Source organism: Fukomys damarensis, unplaced genomic scaffold (genome assembly GCF_012274545.1).
Source record: "Fukomys damarensis isolate Sample0158 unplaced genomic scaffold, DMR_v1.0_HiC HiC_scaffold_19, whole genome shotgun sequence".
Lineage (NCBI taxonomy): Eukaryota > Metazoa > Chordata > Mammalia > Rodentia > Bathyergidae > Fukomys > Fukomys damarensis.
Genome location: NW_022900931.1, coordinates 17,285,702 through 17,306,151, shown reverse-complemented (window position 1 = coordinate 17,306,151; position 20,450 = coordinate 17,285,702). Strand labels below are relative to the sequence as shown.

At 38.6% G+C, this 20,450-nt stretch overlaps 1 protein-coding gene across 4 annotated transcripts in view; it reads right to left on the bottom strand.

Annotated features, from left to right (window-relative positions):
- The window catches only part of Slco1c1 (solute carrier organic anion transporter family member 1C1), a 48,438-nt gene that overhangs the window by 19,183 nt on the left and 8,805 nt on the right, over positions 1-20,450 (bottom strand). For 3 of the 4 annotated variants that reach the window (XM_033766274.1, XM_033766273.1, XM_010615799.2), the window contains 7 exons: positions 18,606-18,738; positions 14,227-14,351; positions 11,375-11,521; positions 9,570-9,668; positions 7,541-7,783; positions 6,338-6,502; positions 2,719-2,914 (listed from right to left, as the gene is read on the bottom strand). In XM_033766274.1, the coding sequence (XP_033622165.1) occupies positions 2,719-2,914; positions 6,338-6,502; positions 7,541-7,783; positions 9,570-9,668; positions 11,375-11,521; positions 14,227-14,351; positions 18,606-18,738 (1,108 nt within the window). The remainder of the gene's footprint in view (positions 1-2,718; positions 2,915-6,337; positions 6,503-7,540; positions 7,784-9,569; positions 9,669-11,374; positions 11,522-14,226; positions 14,352-18,605; positions 18,739-20,450) is intronic. The other variant, XM_010615807.2, reaches the window with a different exon arrangement.

Sequence of the window (20,450 nt, the reverse complement as noted above, 5' to 3'; positions counted from 1 at the left end):
AACAATGTTTTCCCTCAAAGTGTTGGCTCTTTTCAGTGTTATGTTATTTTGCATAACATTGTTTTCTCCATGTCCTCCCTCTCCCCTCCCTCCCTCCCCCCCTCCTCCCCACTTCTGTTTTGTTCTCTCTCATTCTCTCACATTGTCCCTTTATCTCTCCTAGAATTCCTTTCCCTCACTTCTTCTTCAGAGTTGCCTAATCCTCTCTCCTCCAACACTCTTCAGACTCCTCCATGGCTCTCCAAGGCACTTCCACAAAGGCAGCGCATTGCTATGTGCTCCAGGTTTTCTGCCATGGGCCACTCATAATTCACTTGATCCTCTCTCGTTTCAAACATATTATCTTTTATTTGCTCATCCCTTTCCCCACAATTTTTTTTACAGTGATATTTGAGGGACTTACAACAAGCAAGTAATACACTGGCATGCACCCTCAACAGGTGCGAGCTGTATGTATTTCGAGCAACAAGAACAATTCTTCATGCACAGTAGACTAAGTAACAGGATTTCTGGGAAATCATTTATCAAAGAAAAACGATATTTTATTTTGTAGAAAAGAACCAGTCCTTTTGGCTTCTACCTCTGTGAGCTATTTCCTGTAATGACTGCAGTCATAAAATCTTAATTGATGTCATTTTCCACCTAATAGAACGGCCAAGGACTTGGTCATCACAGAGTCGCTCCAAAGAGAGGAAAAGGGTCTGGGCACCCTGGGAAGTCCTACAGGAATATTTCATCATATTCTGTTCCACAAATTGTTAACTCTTTGCTAGGATCTGCTGAAACTGTAAAACTGAGGCTTTGAAATCCCAGAATTGGGCCATTATGGGTACTGTCTAATTGAGATCATGGAACTCCAGCATTGCAAGGAAACTGGAATAATGTGGGCTGCCGCTCATTTGGCAGATCAGGACAGTGGGGTCCAGAGTGGTCAGGTAACTTTCTCAAAGTCGTACAGTGTGCTGGTGACAGACCAGGAAGTAGAACCTTCCCAGGTCTTGTGATTCCAAGTTCTTATCTCCCATCAGGGTCACTGTCATTACCGTATCTAAAGATTGGCTAGAGAGTTCCTCTCAAGGTCTAGAATCAAAACAATCTCCAGGGACCAAGCCAAGTGGGACAACCCATGGGGAACACTTGGTATTTTATAAACTTTCTATTTCATATTACACAAAGTAAGTTTAATTTGCCATCCGGGGCAGAAGTTAATTACATACAGTGGAGTTGTGATTTAAAGTTTTAACTGTAAGAAGAGTTTCAGCAAGTATGTCACAATGTTTACACCCAAGGGAGATTTTATTCCCAAATAGTGAATGTTGAAAGGTGAGAGATTTTCCCAGAGATGCTGCCATTTATTTCAGCTGCTTTCAAAGCTATTCTCAGAGGTTAAACCTTTTCCATTGTTGGGTTGCTCTAAAAAAAATATGGAAAGCAATTTCAAAAGAGGACGTTGAGAAATTTTAAAAGATGATAGCATTATTTCAATTCTGTCAAGGTTAAAATCTTTCAAGGTGCCTGTCACGGTTGTGCGTGCCTGTGATCTCAATACTAGGGAGGCTGAGGCAGGAGGATCGTCACAAGTACAAGGCCAGCCTGGACTATACGGTGAGACCCTTTCTCAAAAAGAAAAACAAAAAATCTCCCCAGGTGACTGCTTTGAAGAAGCTAGTACTCAATGAATATTTTTTTTTTCTTTTCCAAAATAATATTTAATCTTTTATTAGGTAAATATACTTTTCATGCGATCTTCACGTTTGCTGCTATTGTCCGCTTATATATTTGCTTGAGGCTGAGATACAGAATTAGGTAGAGAGTGCACTCTACGTTTGGTCTCCGCTATCTTCAGACCCAAGATCTGGCTTTGATAGACAAAACTGTGAAGAAGCTAACTGACTTTTCTAAACTCACTTTCCTTTAAATAGAGTAACAAAGTTTTCCACATAAAGGTGTTCAGAGACTATACGTGAGAAAATGAAAGTTGAGGTGTTTTGTAAATTGCAAAATATGCATTACTCTACCACTGTACATCTACCACAAGGATCACACGCAGGTTTCTATTCTTCCAGAACCCCCTTGTAATTTATATTGACAATGAACATTTGTTTCACCACTGGGGATTGAGCCCAAGGCCTTTTCACTGAGCCTTTTTTAAAAAAAATCTTTAATTTAGGGCCAGCATCTCACTAAGTCACCCAGGGTGGGCTAGAACTTGCAATGCTCCTGCTTCAGCCTCTGGAGTCCTGAAATTACAGGTGTGTGTCATCAGGCCACCCCACAATTAACATCCTCAATCTACACTGCTGACTATGACCAAGACAAGAGTGTGCTCAACTGAATCAAACAATGTCACTACAGTAACTCCTACAATAACTTCAACTACAATCACCTCATTAAAAATCGGAGGAAAATCGGCGGAGGCAAGACTCAAGGTCTGCATTTCCACTCTCATGTAGTTTCACTTAAGTTGATTCACTAATGTAAGACACAGATTTAGCATTTTTTGGTATTTCTTTAAGACATTCAAATTCAAAGTAAATGACAAATTTTAGTGACAATAACAGATCCCCACTTTTAAATACTTTCAGTTATTCCATAATAAAAGCAGTTTTTTTCCACAGCTACAAAGCCTAAAAATCAAATTCCTATTTTAGAATTCTATCAATAATTAATTGAATTAAATGAGCCAATCTTCTCAAAATGGTTAACTAGGAAACATACCCTTGGTAGGAGACAGTAAGTCCGGCCACCTCAGAATTTTCACAGCCCAGGGCAAAGAGGGAAAGGAAGAGGAGGTAACCAAAGACAGATGATCCCAAGTAGAGTTTGGCAGCTCCACACATGCTGAGTTTGAATCTTTTCATGACTATTCCCCCAGAGAATATTCCTAGGGCCACTGCCGGTATGTTGATGAGCCCTGAGGAGAAAGGAAAACACATCATTTTGTAAATCTCCAAAAGAAGCCCATGTGCACTCACACAAACTTCCTGAGCCATTATGCAAAGAACAAATTAAAAAACAAACAAAAAACTATGCAATTTTCCATACATAAATATTAGAAAATTTTATCTTTTTTACAGAAATATCCACTCTTTGTCATCTACTATCATACACCAAGAGCATTTGATGAGAGTCTAGGTCAATATTTTCTTCTTTAGAAATCTAACAGGCACAAAGTAGTGGAATGACTTTTATGAAATAATGTCATCTGAAACTACTACAGATTGGCCAGCCCTCCAAAAACTGAAGAAAAAATTTTATTCCTAATTATCTCATAACGGACACATAAATAATCTATATGTATTATATTGGGCAGGTCCCTGAGTCTCTCAGGACTTTAGCTATTTTCACCTGTGATAATAATCATTAAAAGTATTTTTTGAGGTAAAAATATATCAATTACTACCTCCAAATAAATGTGATTACATATAATTTAACTTTCTGTTATAAGTTGCTCTATCTAAATAATGCTCTTAATTTTCCTTTATGAAACTCATTTTTCAATTTGAAAATGAAAAACTTATCATTCCAGTGAGAAAAAAATTTAAATGCCCTAAAATTCAAAATATTGATACAAAGTATTGATATGAGAAATAAACATTTACTTAAAACCCTATCCTATTACTACTGTTCACAGAGAATAATGGTCTTTCTTATTTTCACTGAGCCTTGACCCTTTCCTTCAGAAAAGATGATATGAAAAGACTTATAACTATGTGAACACTAAAAGAATTAATACTAAATTCTAATATTAGCAGTAGTGTTGGAAAAATAGTTTGATAACCTTGGGATTTAACAAGGATTTATCAGAACAATCAAAATCACACTAATGAAAAGGAAACATTAAAAATTGGTCTAAATACAATTAAGAAGTTCATCACAGCAGAATAAAAAGGCAAGAAGTTTGTAAGAAAATACTTATAACACTACGTGCAGTAAAAAACTTGAATCGTGGAAAATATACAGTATTCCAACAAAAAAATAGGAAAATGATATGTAAGCAAAAAGTCAAATGGGCCAGTGACTGATTAGAATTAGTAAAAGACTATGTTGAAAGGACAAATGAGCCCATGCAAAAGTGTTCAACATCAGTGATAATCAGATAAATGCAAATTACGGGACAATGAGAAACTCCGTGACGGTTTAGATCTAGAATGTACCACCACATTCTCAGGTTTTCAGAGGTGGTGTTCTTGGAAAGTGATTGGAGCACTGGGGCATTATATGCATCAGAGAATTAATGAGAGCTGAGTATGCTGTTAGGAGGTGGGGTGGAGCTGGAATAGGTGTTCCTGGGGGCGTGACCCGGAAGGGCATTTATCCCTCCCCAGCTCCTCCCTTTACACTCTCCTTCCTGGCTGCCTCGGGAGGAGCAGCTGTCCCCTGCCCAGGTCCTCCTGCCAGGCTGTTTCTGCCTGAAGCCAGACAACCAGGAACTGAAACCACGAGCCAAACTAAAGCCCTCCTCCTTTAAGTTATGAGTGTTGTATATTTTGTGCCAGCAACGACAAAGTGACAAAAACACCACCCCATATCCCAGAAGAGTGGTTGGAATGAAAAGACTGGCCATGCCGAGTGCTGACAAGGATGTGGGGCAATTGGAATGCTCTCACACTTCTAATAGGAGTATGACTTTGCAGTCCCCTCGGCACAGACACATAGTCCCTGTGGCCAGCAACTGTACTCCATAGTGTAGCCAAAGGATATAGGTGTATCAGCTCCCCAACATATAGTATGCGGAATAGACACAGCAATGCTATTTGTAAGGGCAAAAGTCAAAAACGAATCCAAATGTTCATCAGCAATAAAAATGAATAAATTCAGATATATTCTATTAGTACACTGTTGTACAACAGTGAACAAGAACAAAGCAACTGCAGTACACAACAACGTGAATGAATCTCGTAGATTTCACTTCAATTGAAATAAGTTAGACAAAAAAAGAATATTCACCATTCAATTTATATGGGAAGTTCGAAAATAGGCAGGACTGATCCATGATGATAGAGTTCAGAGTAAATACTAGCTTTGTGGACAGGCACTGACTAGAGAGAGTATTCTGGGGTCCTCAAATGTGCTCTGGGCTCTACATGGTGTTACTACATAGGCACACGTGAGCATACATATACACAGATACACATGTAAACATGCATACGTAAACATTTATTCATATAGCCAATTCTGTAGACTAAACTGCTGGTTGTAAATTGCACATTGATAACTATATAGAAGCTACAAAGAAAACGAATATTTCAAGTTTCCATTCCACATATATTCTTGGTAAAACCAACATAAAGCATCATTGGCAAGGAAAGGAGTTTGAGGAAAAATCTAAAATATTTCTTCAAGTCAAACATAAAATAGTATGATTCAATTATCTGAACCAGTTAATGTTAAAGGTGAAAAAGTTCATTCAGTAATCTAACCTCTTAACTTTTAGTATTTTGGAGAAGAGCCCAAACAAAGGGTCTTTTCGATTCGCATCGGCTGAATACTACTAGAGAGGCTTAGGAGAGGAAAATTATATGTCCCCAAATAGGCTCAGCATTTTGGTGTTTTGTTTCTTTGGTTACAGAAAGAGATACATGGAGTGATTTTTCATATCTCCCATGGAGAATAAATTATGTTAAACTATTGGACTCTCTTATCATAAAGGAGTGTGTCCAAAGAATATATTATCCAAAAAAATAGAATATATTTTATATCTTGAAACAGTAATATTAAATGACGTTGTCCTGGACTAAAGAAACAACCCTAGGTTTTTAAAGTACCCAATTACTTCCAGGGTAATCATCATATGCTGGTCTTGATTTCTTCATGCTTTTCTTGGCCCTTGAATACTATTCTGATTAGTGACTTAGAACTGTTAGAGACACAGCTCTTAAATAACTCAATCACTAGGAATCAGAAAAGTCTTGGAGTCATGGTAAACACCTTTTAATCTATCTAAGTCACCATTTTATATCATTCCAGAAATTGACACCATTACATCAGTTCATGTATACTTGCTAATCTTGTGACGTTTCAGCTAAACTTCAAACACAACTACTCAGCATTAATGATTTCCTAATAAAATGCATATAGGATGTTACTTTTTCAAGAGCTTTGAGAATTTGTCTCTAGGTCACATACAGTTAGGAATAATACTTGCTATACAGTTGTGCCACAGACTAAATACTTTATTCTGCTACATTTTTTTTCTACTTACTTTTTGATGTCACCTAAAATGCCCTAGATTACCTTCAGTCTATAATTACTGGAACAACTGAAGATTACTGAGAGTAAACAGATGCCAATTACGGCACTGCATGTAGGAAGTGTGGAGGACAGGCGAGCATACCTATGACAAAGTTGGCCTTGGAAGATGACTGTCCATATTGCTGCTCGATGTACTTTGGTTTATATGTCACCATGCCAAATAGAGAATTGAACTGAACAGTGCTTGCACACAAATATAAGAAGTACACTGGGTTTCCCAAAAGACTTCTCAGTGATGGAAGAAAATCTGTAAGACAATATGGAGTAGTGTATGACAGTGTCATGACTGGTAGAAGATTGGCTAGAGTTTTGTCCCAGAGTTTAGGAGTGTTTTCAGGGAGGTTCATTTCCACACTGAATGTGTGTTAAGTCAGTGGCACAAATCCAGGCTGCAGCCTGGCCATGTTCGAATCCAGACACAAGCCCTCGCTTCTAGAGGCATACAATACAGTTTATCTCACAGCAAAAAAAATCAGAAACAGATTTCTCTAAGTGATACGTGGGTCAAAGACCAAGTGACTGAGAGAATTCCCCGGCCACTCAGCAGGAAGCTGTGGGCAGGGCATCAAGCACTTTAAGTTGGGGTATCTATTCTTCAAATTCAAGTCTTAGCCACAGGGAAAGAAACAGGAGAATTATCTCCTTTAACCTCAAGGAATATGGTTGGTTTTGCTTTGGAATAGAGCTTTGACATTCTTCCTTTTTCCTTTTTTGTAGCAAAGTAAAGAATTTCTAAAAATGTAAATATAGCATTGCTGAAATGAGGAAATGGGGCTAATCTCCTGGTGGCCCATTTCCATGGAGAGAATTCGTTAGAACACTTCTGTCCCCCTAAACTCCATTCCTGCCACTTACTTCTTTGATCATTATTATAAGACATACATTAAAGCACAATTCTGAAATGGGCACATCTCATCTGTTAAAAAGCTGCAAGTCATGAAGATTCTTTTTTTTTTTTCCCCTGTCCTCTGGACTTATAGAAAGCATCAATTCTGGGTAAAAATAATTATAGGGACTCAACTGAGGAAGTATGACAGAGAGGAGATGCATGCGAGGAAAATTATCAAGGTTTCTGGGCATGTGTTTTAATCCATTTTCTTATAAGAATACTGACTTTGATCTTTCTGTTTCCTGTAAGTCTCTCTCTCTCTCTCTCTCTCTCTCTCTCTCTCTCTCTCTCTCTCTTTTAATGCAGGGGAGGAAGAGAGTGGTATTGCTTTTGAATCCCCTAACACCTTAACAGGAAAACTGAACTTACTTCAAAATCAAGAAAAATCTGATTTACCTCTTGCCATTTCCAATATTTTTGCTTTTTCTCCAGCGTGTGTTTGGTATTTTATCTGATCATCTATAATAAACTTGGATTTCTCTGAAGAATTAGAGTCTTCTCTGCTTTGGGGTCTCGGTAGGCTCTTGGGTAAACACCAGAAAGGCACAGCTGCAAGAAGACTTACGGCCCCTGCTATCAGATAACCAAGCCACCAGGCCCCTACCCACTGAGAGTCCTTCGGAGTAATGGTTATGTGGTCTGAAAGACAGACAAGATGACTGAGCAGCATACAGATCAACGCCACGGTGTGAAATATGCTACTTTAAATCAAAATGAAATCCTAGCACTAGTTCTATCACATCCTTAAAAATACCTAATAATTTATACATGATGCACACACGCATACACACGCGTTTGTTTTCAGTATCATTATTTTGTTTGTTAAAGGGATTTGGGTCTTTCTGAAAGACGATGTTTCCTTCCTCAGTTTCTTCAGTTTAAAGTATATTCTACAAGGGGTCTCCTGATTTTCAATCTGCCATCTGGTCTTCAGGCAGGAGAAAAGCGATGCGTGAGGGAAAATTAGGATGGCTCAGAACCTCCTACACTGGCCACACCGCATCAGGGTCACATCCCTTTGGCTTGCATATTGAATATCTGTTTAAGGTTTTACTTAACAAGTTACACTCTGCAATGCCCAGCCCAAACCTACTGGAAGGCTCTTATTTCACAGGTGGTAAAGCTAAGGCTCACCTGGGTTAGTATTGGCAGAGTGTCATTTATTACATGATTATTAATAATACTTTAGAGCTACTCTAAGTCTGAAGCAAGGTATGTATATGTAAATAAAACTTCAATTTTCTCACAAAAAAATGTCACACCATTTCTGACAACTTCAAAGCGAACACTTGGTTTTCTGAATCAAAGTAAGTGGGCTCTTCTTTTATTCTCTGTAAGAAGCTACAAAACATGTCCCTACACATCCACCACACTGAAGACAAGAGGCATATGAACACATGTCCTCTGACAGGCAGGCTCGATATCAGTGCACTATACCAGGTGAAACGTGATCACTAGCTCATCCCTGCACATTAGCTGCTTCTCCTGAACGATCCTCCTCCGCAACAGTCCCCACACCAATACTCAGTCAAGTATATCAGTCTCTACTGCTGGATTTTAAACTGCAAGAAGCCAAAGAATTCAACTGTTGTGCTCACTAGTGTAGAGGGGCATTTGGGACAGGATAAATATAAAATAATTTTGAGGGAGGTTATGAATGAATAAAGAAAATCTTGGAACACATATTTCAGTCTATTTGATTGAAACAGTACAAGAATTTTGCATTCTAACACACAATGACTTCATCATACAGTACCAGATTTTTTTTTAATGTAGCTTATTGCTTCTAATTGATTTTTGGACTTATTTTTGTAAAGAAAACAATGAGTGACTGATATCTATTCCTAAGGGGTATTTCTCACAGGGATGGAAATAAATTAATAGTCTTGGAGAAATCAGTCCCTTCCCGTTTGTTTCCTGAACAAGCAATCTCCTAAAAGGAAAGCTTGTCTTGCTATAATATGCCTTCATTTAAAAAAAAATGTTCATTAAGAAAAGAAAGCTTGAGGAAGGTTTAGATGCCAGACATTTTAAATCTCTGGTGTTTCTGGAAGTCCCCAAATACACTAGCAATTGATGTAAGTGTAATAAATGTCACACCTGAGACCAACAAAAGTCAACATGTAGCCACTTTCTTAACTGTGTATGAACTGCATTTTTATTAGAAAACCAGAAGAGAAATAGGATACATCTTCATAAGAAACTATGGGTCATTAGTTCTAATTACCAGCAATTTTTCATATTCCATCTATTAATGCATGTGATAGTGACAGTGATACATTTCCCATAGACTCTTCATTTTATAAAGATTAACACCCTCTCTTTACCATTTATAAAAAGGTAACTTGATATTTTCCACACTGCTTCCATTTTTAAAATAGCAGTAACCAAATTAAAATGAATAAATAAAAATAAACCCCCTTACCTAGGTTTACAAAGCCAATATCCACATACAATTTGGCACATAATGAGCCCAACAGGAAGCCAAAAATTGGTCCAATAATTGCAACCGTCTGCACACACCCTGTACCAAAAGAGAAAGAAAGAAGCTGCCATTTATTTGCTTTGATAAATTAATAAAATTTTAAACAAGAAATGTGAGTGAGATCCGTAAGTAGCTGCAGATGTTTCAGCTTTTCCTTTGTATGTGTTTAATTTGTCCATTTTTCAACTGCACTGAGTCGGGAAATAAATCCTTCTCCGCTTAGGGAGAAGAATGAACACTTCTGAAGCCTTAACTGCCTCCTAGAAAATAATGCCAAGAAGACTGAAGAAGTTAATTTCCCAGAAGGAGGCAAATTGTAGTCTCTAGGATTAGATTGTCCACTGTTACAACTTGGAATTTTACTAACTTTGGTAGCCTTTCAAAATGTTTTATGGTCAGTTAAACATGAGATTCATCTTGACATTAAAATTGACTCCTTCCACCTTAGTAAAAAAAGTGCATCCGTTCATGCTGAGGTTCTGTGGGACTGGCTTTGAGAAGAGAGCTTCTGCAGACTGCAGGAAGCAGCCAGCAGAGGTACTGGACTTTGCAGCAGGAAGGTACAGGTGACTGGAACAGATTGCCTAAAAGGGCACCATTCCCGGTAGCTCTTGCTACAAAACATCTCCTCCATCTACCTTTCATTTCCCTGCAGAGCTCAAAGTTCACACACCCCACAGAGGCCAATTTAAATTAACTAGAGGAATAAATACCAGTTACCAGGCCCTTTGCAGAAGAGAGGAGAAGGCAAACAGGATCCTGGAGAGGATGAAAACTCCTGGCTGCCACTTCTCGCCAGTATTTTCCCAGTGCGTATGATGGACCATTTGTTCCACTGCCAGTTCCTGATTTATGCTGTAATGTTTGATGAAAGCAAGTGCTCGGTTGGTAATTCCGGCCTGCTTGGCTGTAAGCAGAATACCCTGGAGTTCCATAGTGCTTAGCCAGTGATGGCCCCAGAGTGGATTTAAGCGAAGACCTCTTAAGTCTCGCCCACTGTCCCTGAAAAAGGACCTTCAAAAGGTCAGAACTCCAATAAATCAACACTGATGTGTGAAATGGAACAAACTGTAGTCATTCCTGTAACTCTAGATTCTAGCTTAATTCCTAGTGTGTAAGAAGGACCCCCTAAAAGCTGTTCAGATGCATCTGGCCTTGAGAGTTTGCCTCTGCTACCTTACTTTGAGTTTTGTGACTTCAGCTGTTGGTCTCTCCTCTGAAACCTCTTTGGGAAATGGGGTATCCTCAGAGCTTGCTCCTAGCCTGTTTATACTTGTCTTTATTGGCTGTTGTTATCAAGATCCCAGAATTAACCACTGCCTAGTCCTCACAGAAAAAAAAAAAAATAGAAATCAGTTTCTAGAGCTGCAGGGAAAGAAAATGTATTTAAAAAATCATCACACATAGATGCCTCAATGGTATCCTTATTCTGATAAAAATAATCTATGAAACCTGAAGCCCAAAGATATTTTCACAAGGTCCTGTGTCACTGCAGTTGAGCTCAAAGCTGTTTTCTTCTAATCTGGTGTGTTCTTTACCTATACTACAATAGGTCCTTCTAACTTATGAGGTACCTTAATCATCCAAATCCAGAGTGTGCGCTTCAGAAATGTGTTCATTGGACAGGCAGTGGAGATGGAGTACAAAACTCCCCACACCTCGTACAGACACGCTACCTACATTAGTACGGCAGGGAACTGAGCAGACTGGGCACCCTGCTTCCCAAGATGACGGGTGGGCGTTACCGATATAGAAAGCGGCATTGTCTTCACTGGCAAAGTCATCCAGATAGGCAATGCCCAGAGGCTGGATAGGAGTTTCTCCCAACCCACGAAGAAGATTTCCCAGGAACACATAAATCCACATGGACGAGCTGGCATCCACGGCACATTCTTGAAGGGAAAGCAAACAAGAGGGTTACGATGAGATCACTGTCAAAACTAAATATTTATTCTGAATTCTACAACGGGTTCTAAGATCCAGCTAGAATGCAAAAGTAAAATCGGCAGCAGACCTAATTTGATAGGAGTTTGGACAAACTCAGAAGGTGTTTTGTGCCTTCAGTCTCTTACGCAGTTACATACCCTAGAGACTGGACCTGGGAGCTCCTACTGCTTCCTGGTCCCACTCAATCTTGTCTGTTTCTTCTTTTCTTTTTGTTCCCATGCAGGGCTATTTGCGTTCCTATACTCCAATAACATTCAGTATCCTATCTTGGGTGAGACAGATTTTGAGCAAAGAAAGGCCTTCTCACCTTACCTTTTGGACTTTTCTGTGTTTCAACAGAAATCACATGTAATTTTATTGTTGAGCAAATTGTATCTGAAACGCAAAGTTTTGTGTAGTGGATGCTCAACACAGGGCAGGACTGTCCACCATTCCACTTGTTAGTGATTAAGCAATTTTAATATTCCCCAAACCAATTCCAAAAGTATCATGCTTCAGCAGTATGAATATTACAGCAAAAAGAACTTACGGCACTATTGTGAGAGTAAAATTCAAAGCTAACAATTTTAAGGTGCATTCATAAAAGTCATATCATGTTAGGACCATGTGTATTGTGAATGAAATACAGTTCTAAAGAGATTAGCCACTTCGATAAAACTGATAATGTCAGCCACCTCTGGTGTTCACATCTGACTGTCCCCTCTCTCCCACACACTGAGTTGTGCTTTGCAGACATTTTTTAGTATTTCTTTTTTTTTAATTCATTAAGTTAATTGGTCCATTTTAGGTATACAATATGATGGCCTGCATCATTGGGAATTTGTACCTTTACATGATGTATCTCGGTTCTTATTTTTTTCCCATTCGCCTGCCCTCCCCTCAACCCCTCTACCTCTTCCTGTTTTCAAAGACTTCATGTTTTTTTCCTTGTCTCATATTTATTCCTTTACCTTCTCTCTTTTCCCCTACACCTCCCACTTCCCCTTCCCCTTTGGAGCCTTTCTTCTGATTTACATTTTCTATTATGCATTTTGGTCCTTACGTACGCATTCAGTTTTGTTAGGTAGCGGGTAGGCCAATTACTAACCCTTAAAGTGACTTCTGATTATGAAGCGTGGGCTATGAGTGACTGTACAGTGGGTAGATGGAGCTCCAAACTCTTTAGCCAGCAACTTGTCTTCATATGTGGACACAAATTAAGTTTATTATCTATTGTATTACTTTTATTACTTATTTATACTTTATTACTATTACCTTTTGCTCTTTTCCTTTGATTTGACCATGTACTCCTGAATGTATCTATTACCTTCTTTTAGATTGTCTTGGTCGAGAATGCTTTTCCTTCTTTTCAGATTGCAGGTAAAAGTAAACACTTGCATTTTTATGTCCTTTGCTCTTCTTCCCCTCTCCCACATTTCCATATTTTTAGCCCTCTGACCCTTCTTTCCATTCGAACAGCCAGACGACAGTTCATTGCCCAGGAAAAGACAACTCAACAATATTAAGAAAGATATTACTGGGAGATGAAGGCTTTATGGAATAGATAGAGGTGTGGCTGGGTAGCAGGTGCACACAAGGAAGGCTTCAGGGCTTCCCATACAGAATCAGTTCCCCAGGAAGGAGCAGGCCGCGAGATGGGGGAAGATGGGGGTGAGCTGGAATGGGAATCACCAGGAGGAAGGCTGCATTCTCCTTGTTCATGCTGAACCCTGGGGACTTCGTGACACCTCTGGACACATCTGTAGGCTCTGTGAGCAAGGAAGACCTGTGCCGCCTTGGCCAGCAGAGCTCAGGGAGGCTGCAAGACCCCTGGTTTAAAAGAGCTGCTCAGCATAGCTCAGCATCCCCGCCTGAAGCACCGCCCAGGGCTTCCAATGGTGAGAGGGCCAGAGAGGAAATGATTTCCACATTCGTAAGGGCGGCTCACATGTGTCATTGCTGCTTCATGTTACAGTCAGTGGAACACCAGACAGGCTGGCACGATTCCCTGCACTCTCAGGCTTGCGGAAAGTGGAATTATTTCCCTGTACTCAAGACAGCCTCTTCTCTCTGAGAGAGAGAGCTACTATGCTACAATGGGTGTGGGCAAAAACAGAAGCTGAGCCCCTTCCTTGAATGTACACGGTGACCAGAGGGTTCCAGACCTCTAAACTGACATAGGACTGATAAAACCAACCCCACCTTCCACGCAGGCTCCCTGCACAGTATCAGGGAGTAACACTTGCGGAAAAGGTCGCAGGTTAAAGGACAAATTGAAATGAAGTGTTTGCCATTCTGGTGAAATTAAACAAGAAATTACATGTATTTACCTCTGAGCAACTGACTGAGATACATTTGTGCTAAACTAGCATCACCTGGCTTACCAAGCCCATCTTTTCTGGACCCATTGGAATATTTTCCTATTCACCAGCAACTAAGGCTTCTTCCATAAGGTTTGATGATCTGTATGTTTTCTATGATCCCATCATATACTACTTTACACTCTAGGACTTTTATGGCACTTTAATAGCCATTTAAATTGTAACACATTTAAGAACAAAAATCACAAAGATTTTTTTCTATCCATACTAAAGTATATGATTACATAAATATATGGTAAAAATAGTTTGCTTGGTGAAGTAAAGCAGTAACAACAAAAAAAATCACTTACCATCACTTATTTGGGGTTGTGATTTTTCCATAACTGAAATTGGTAATTGACTGCTTGGCTCTAGGAGACATGGAGAGAAGCTAAGAGTAGAATTGGAGAAAGGCAAATATTTTTCATACTTGTACCTGTATGAAGAAAAAAACATTTTCTTAGGACAGACACAGTAGCGTCCTGCTAAAAAACATTATCCATATGCTCCCCAACTCACTGGGACATCTGGTTGATCTTGTGGCTCTCACTGAACCTAAATGACTAATGCGACCAGCATTATAAAGCTGTTTGCTGAGGAGGAAATAGTAAGGTCTGGTCCACAGTTTTTGAACTATACCTGGGATGGCCAATTACCCAGTGAAAGAAAATAAATCCAGGAGTTACTTACAGACACTCACTGTCATAGAAAAAAAATGACTGTGAATCACCTATTCCTTTGGTACAAAAGTATGCAAACATGAAAAGATCATAGTTTTCTCTGAGTGAGGAAAATAAAGCCATCATTGAATAATTCACGGCCATGTGTACACTACATTTAGAGTTATAAATGTAACAGAACAAGTGGAAGGCTGATTCTAGAGAACAGATCATGATAGATGGGCTTTTTGAACAATTTATCCAGAGGGTGTTTTGCTTTTTCTCTGCATTTTATTAATCTGGCCCCAAGTTATTTCTAATTCCGTCTTTTCCTCTGTTTCTAAGGTTATGAAGGCCCCCAAGCCAGTGTTCGATGGCCGAACTACGGGAATGTTTTCTGCAGTTCCCCACCTCAAAATCTCATTCTGAAAACCCCATGTGAGCCAAGTTCTCTGGTTCATTTTTATCCTTCAGGGAAGATGTACCTAGTTAAAAAAAAAAATCACACACCATCTTGATTCTTATTTTGTGCAGGTACTACATTACTAGAAGCTAATAGTCCTAGTAATGTATTGAAATAGTAATTGTAAAAACCTGCCTACTCCATCATGGAAAGGAAAACTATATTGAGGTATTAAAACATTTCAGTTGCTAGCTAAGTGGGTACTTCCTATCTATCTTGCATAAACTGCGATTTAATAGGTCCATGAACCCCACTGCAAATATGAAAACACTTTACAGGTGTGTTTTCATGTAAATCTTTAATGGAAGAGGTTCAGTTTTCATCCTTTTATCAAATGGGTCCTTGACCTAAAAAGGTGAAGAGTTAGTGACTGACAGTAGCTGCTTTCAATTCTCAACTGTACAGGGCACACTTAGTATTGAAATCACAGTCAATACAATTTCACAAATTATTACAGAAACCGTTGAAGGGAGTACTGATAGTGATTTTGCAGTATTTTTAAATTATTTAATTATTTGAACTTTCTGAATTATTTCTGTCCAAAGGTAACTGTGGCAAACATAACTGCTTAGATTTGAATAAAGACAATCTTATATAAGGTTCACATAGGTCACTTTTTATTTGTGACAATCCCCCCCAAATTAACTTCTTTAGGTTTCATATACTCAGCTGTACAATGAGAGCCATCCATGTAGTCTTGAGACAAGTTGAATAGGGAATAATGTCATCCTCAATTTGGGTGCTTTAGTTCTGACTTGTACTCAAATTCTAATGAATGTGATCTTGATTGTACTGCATGAAATTCTACAGCAGATTCCTATTTTCCATTTTTCCAAGCTTGCCCCACCAGACTCAACTTTTTAAAAAATATAAGTCAGATAACCTTACTTTGCTCCTGACTCTGTAGCGGCCCCCCTCTTTTAGAGGAGAATCTAGACTCCTTGCAACTGTTCCCAGCCCACTACTCAAAGGATGGTCTGAAGACCAGCAGGGTCGGGCAATCTGCATTTCACCGAGAGCCTCGGGTCACTCGGATGTCCACTGATGTTTGAGAAATACCCTAAACACACTATCGCTTTCCCACTGAGTTCTCAGCTTCACGCCTGCTTTCTCATTGCTGTTTCCACTCAAGTCCCATGGACTCCTTGGAGCTCATCCACACTCCAGACTCTCCTGCTGCAGAAACCCCCGCACTTCCCCTTTATTTAGGCTGGAAGTCATCTTCCCTCGCTATCTGCACGGATCTTCCCTTTTTTCAGGTCTTCCTCAAGCGTTACCATCTCCTTGAAACTAAAATGCAACCCCTGCCCCATACACACACTCCTCACGTGTCTTCATGGGGTTATATTTCTCTATAGTTCTTTTCATACTCAGACACACTGCATCATGATTTCTTTTCCATCTCCTCCTCATAATATCCATGAGGGCAGAGATATTTTTCCGGCCCTATCCTAACACCATTACCCAGAACAAAGATTTGTTAAATTCATGAGTTAGATCAGCTAAACACAGGAATCCTAACTTAGCCTGTTGGTGGTAGGTCGTTAATGATTAATATCCATGCTCAGTAGATTTTGTTAGACATCAAGGGTATTTCTGCTAGGCAGAGTATAATAGGCTTCCAGAGAGTAACAACATCAAAATTACGGATCAGTACTCCTTTACTGAATTGTGTTATGAAAAGTTGAAAAGTTCTTATATTAAACCATGATAGAGGGCTGAGGATGTGGCTCAGTGGCACTGTGCCTGCCTGGCAAGCACAAGGTCCTGAGTTCAATTCCTGGTACTAGAGGAATAAAAACATTAAAAACAAAAACAAAAACAAAACAAAAAAAAAAAACCTCGCCAGGTGTAGTGGCGCACTCCTGTAATCCCAGCACTTGGGAGGCTGAGGAAGGAGGATCGCTGTGAGTTCAAGAGCAGCCTGGGCTACACAGTGAGTTCCAGAGCAGTCTCAACTACATAGTGAGACCCTATCTCAAAACAAAAACAACAAAAAAAAAAAACCTCGCCAGGTGTAGTGGCGCACTCCTGTAATCCCAGCACTTGGGAGGCTGAGGAAGGAGGATCGCTGTGAGTTCAAGAGCAGCCTGGGCTACACAGTGAGTTCCAGAGCAGTCTCAACTACATAGTGAGACCCTATCTCAAAAAACAAACAAACAACAACAACAAAAAAAAACCTTAATAGAAAATCTCACAAGAGAAAGCACTGTATGTGTTTCTTTTCTCACTAAACAGTCCCATTAACTGGAATAGTACCTTGCAAGTGGCAGACACTAAATAATGAATAAACAAATATATCCTTCAATTTATTAAGCAACACCTTCAAGACAAAAGCATTGTTCATTACAATGAAGAATTACATTGTTTATTACAGTTTAAAATTAGGTGGTATAGGGCTGGGGATTTGGCTCAGTGGTTCTGTTTCCTGCCTCGCAAGCACAAAGGCCCAAGTTCAATCCCCAGTACGAAAATCAAAACAAAACAAAAACTAAATGGTATAGCTGGGCATGGTGGTGCAAGCCTGTAACCTGAATAGTACTTGGGAGGCAGGGGCAGGAGGATTTGCCTGGAGTTCAAGGCCAGCCTGTGCTACACAGTGAGTCCAAGGCCAGCCTGAAGTGCATAGCAAGAACTTGTCTCAAAAAAAAAAAAAAAATGAAGTGGTTTAATTTCCTAAAGAAGACTGATAACAATACAACAATAAAAACACAAAATTAATAGCATAGCTATTACTTATGTTAAGAATTTTGATGAGCATTTTATCTGTGTCATTTAAGATGTTAATAACATTAGGACCTAGGTAATATTTTTAATATGCAGAAACTGGAGCCTACAAATACTAACATGATCTGGTATTTATTATGTATAACATTCACTCATGACCCATTTGACATTTGCTACATATGTTAATTTTGCTTTACTTATATATAGTGCCTTTATAACTGAATGAAAGCATTTGACTCATAATATATTGGTAAAATTTTCTCTTTAATCTTGACATCAATACACTGTAGTATTTTAATATTGCTTACATATTATTGTCAGTATTACAATGGACCCTTGATTTATGAACTCAATTCGTTCCCAAGGGCTGGTTATAATTCATATTGGTCAATTGCCTTCAAAATCTCTCTCCTGCATCATTTTAGGCCACATTTTTTTCCAGGTAGATCTCAGTGTCCTTAGACAGACATTGGCCATAAAATTCTCAACCTCATACAGTAAAGGATGTTTTAATGTTCCTTCCAGAACACTTTATGGGTTAAGTCTTATCTGAGACCATTTGGAAGCACAAGCGGCTGGCATTTGGGTCATAACTCAAGACTTTGGTCATAAGTTAAAACTAAAAATTCCAGTCTTAACCCAAGTTATTCATACATAAGTTCAGTCATAGCTCGAGGGTCCACTGAATTATTATGAAACGTTCTCCAAAGATGTAATAAGTAAAAATAAAACAGAAAATCAACATGTTTTAAACATCAATTTAAATAATCAGTTGCAATTGTCCAAGGAAGAAATGCAGATGTTGGGCAAGGCTAGAACAAAATGGCCGCCATAGACTTACTGTTCCATGAAGAACTGAGGCATGGCGATGAGCAGCGTCCCTACTCCCATGATCAGGCAACCTGCTCCAATGATTTTTGGCCTATGAAGTTTGGCTCCAAAGTAGCTAACGAATGTTATAACCAAGAGATTCCCTTTAGGGGAAAGAATAAAGGATTTGTAACAAAGAACTTAGAATACAGTCAGTAGTATGTACACATGAATGAGTGTACATGGCAGATTCAGCCATATTTTTGTTTTGACTAAGCCATCTCCCCACCAACTCCCTACCACTTACCTTTCTGTTACTCTGAGATGACCATGAAATTATCTTCATATTCCTTACCTCAACCACCTCATCCTTTTATCAAAATATTTTAATTATTATCCCACCCACCTTGTTTCTCCCAACCCAATTATTTATCCTTATTTTTTATCAGTAAATTAAGTTATAGAAGGTTTCCTTTACTCTCTTAAATTTTCCTCTGATTTTTGAATCCAAGTTTAGTACTGTTTCTTTACTCATTTAAATTATCTATTAAATTTTCTATTAGTTTCCCAATTGCTTTTAAAATACATAGCACGTTTATCTCTCTAGCTCTATACCCTCTATAGAAGAAGAAAAACAAATAAAAGTGTAGCTCACTTTACATAAAATTAAAATTATGAAACTCATTCATATAAATGATAATTTATAATTTTTATATACCTTTTACAATAGAAAAAATTCACAGAGAATTTCAGGTTTACATGAATTCTATAATGTACATCAATAACACAAACTTTATAACATACAAAATAAAATATACCCATCTATTTTCTTTTAAGGAAACAGTGAAAGAAGGTGGGAATTTTAAAGATTGGAATTAAACTTTCTAAAATGTCTCTAACGAAGCATGAGATAAATTAGTTTTTAGTTAGAAATGGTGATAATTAAAAATACTTTCAAAAAAATTTCTCATGCTTCGCTGTGTACACAAAGTACTGAAAGCCTTGGTTAGGGAAATGGAAACTTGGTAAAACTGCAAATTCTTGGCAAGACCAGACAGTTTCTGATTCTGAGGAACTTGGGCAAGCCAAGAAATCTGCATTTCTAACAGGAGTATTGATGGGGATGGTTCCGGTAACCAGCTTTGATAAACAGTGTTTTGGGTCTTAAATTTTAAGGAGCTTTAAAGTTTTAGCTATTTTCATTTGAGCTATTTAGTTTTAAGAACTGCAGGGATGGATAAAGAACTTAACACTTTCCCAGCAACTGATAGTGATAGCTGATGATTGACCTCACTTTGAAGTCCTGGATGTTTCCATTTTTGCAACAAGAATGTGTTTCCCTCCATCTGTAAGCAATCGTTTAATTTACTGTTTGTCACACTGCCAGCTTCAGTCAAGTAGAAAATGAGCAGTAAATCTTATAGCCTTGAGGACAGTAATAATGATGGTGAGAAAGGCAGTCTGTACAGGGGCTCTTGGCTTTCTGGCTTCAGGAAGAACTAAATTCTCATAGTGTTCACATTTTCAAAAAAAAATAATAAACATGAGATTTCTAATTGGGCATTTAAACATTTAGTAGAAGACATTTGAAATCACATTATACTGATAATTATATTTATGTTTGCTAATGTGCCACAATAAATAAATCAAAATAAAAAGCAAACTGACTTTCCATTTACAGGCAAAGCCCAGTCACCCTCACCTGCTGGTCACAACACTTCACAGTAAGGACTCAGGTTTACAGGCTGTGCCTCTGCTTCATTCACAGCTACGCCAAATGCAAGACACTACCACTTCGGAATGTCTGATACCTAGAGCAATTTTTGCTTCTTCTTTTTTTTTTTTTTTTTTTTTTTTTTTTTTTTTTTTTTTTTTT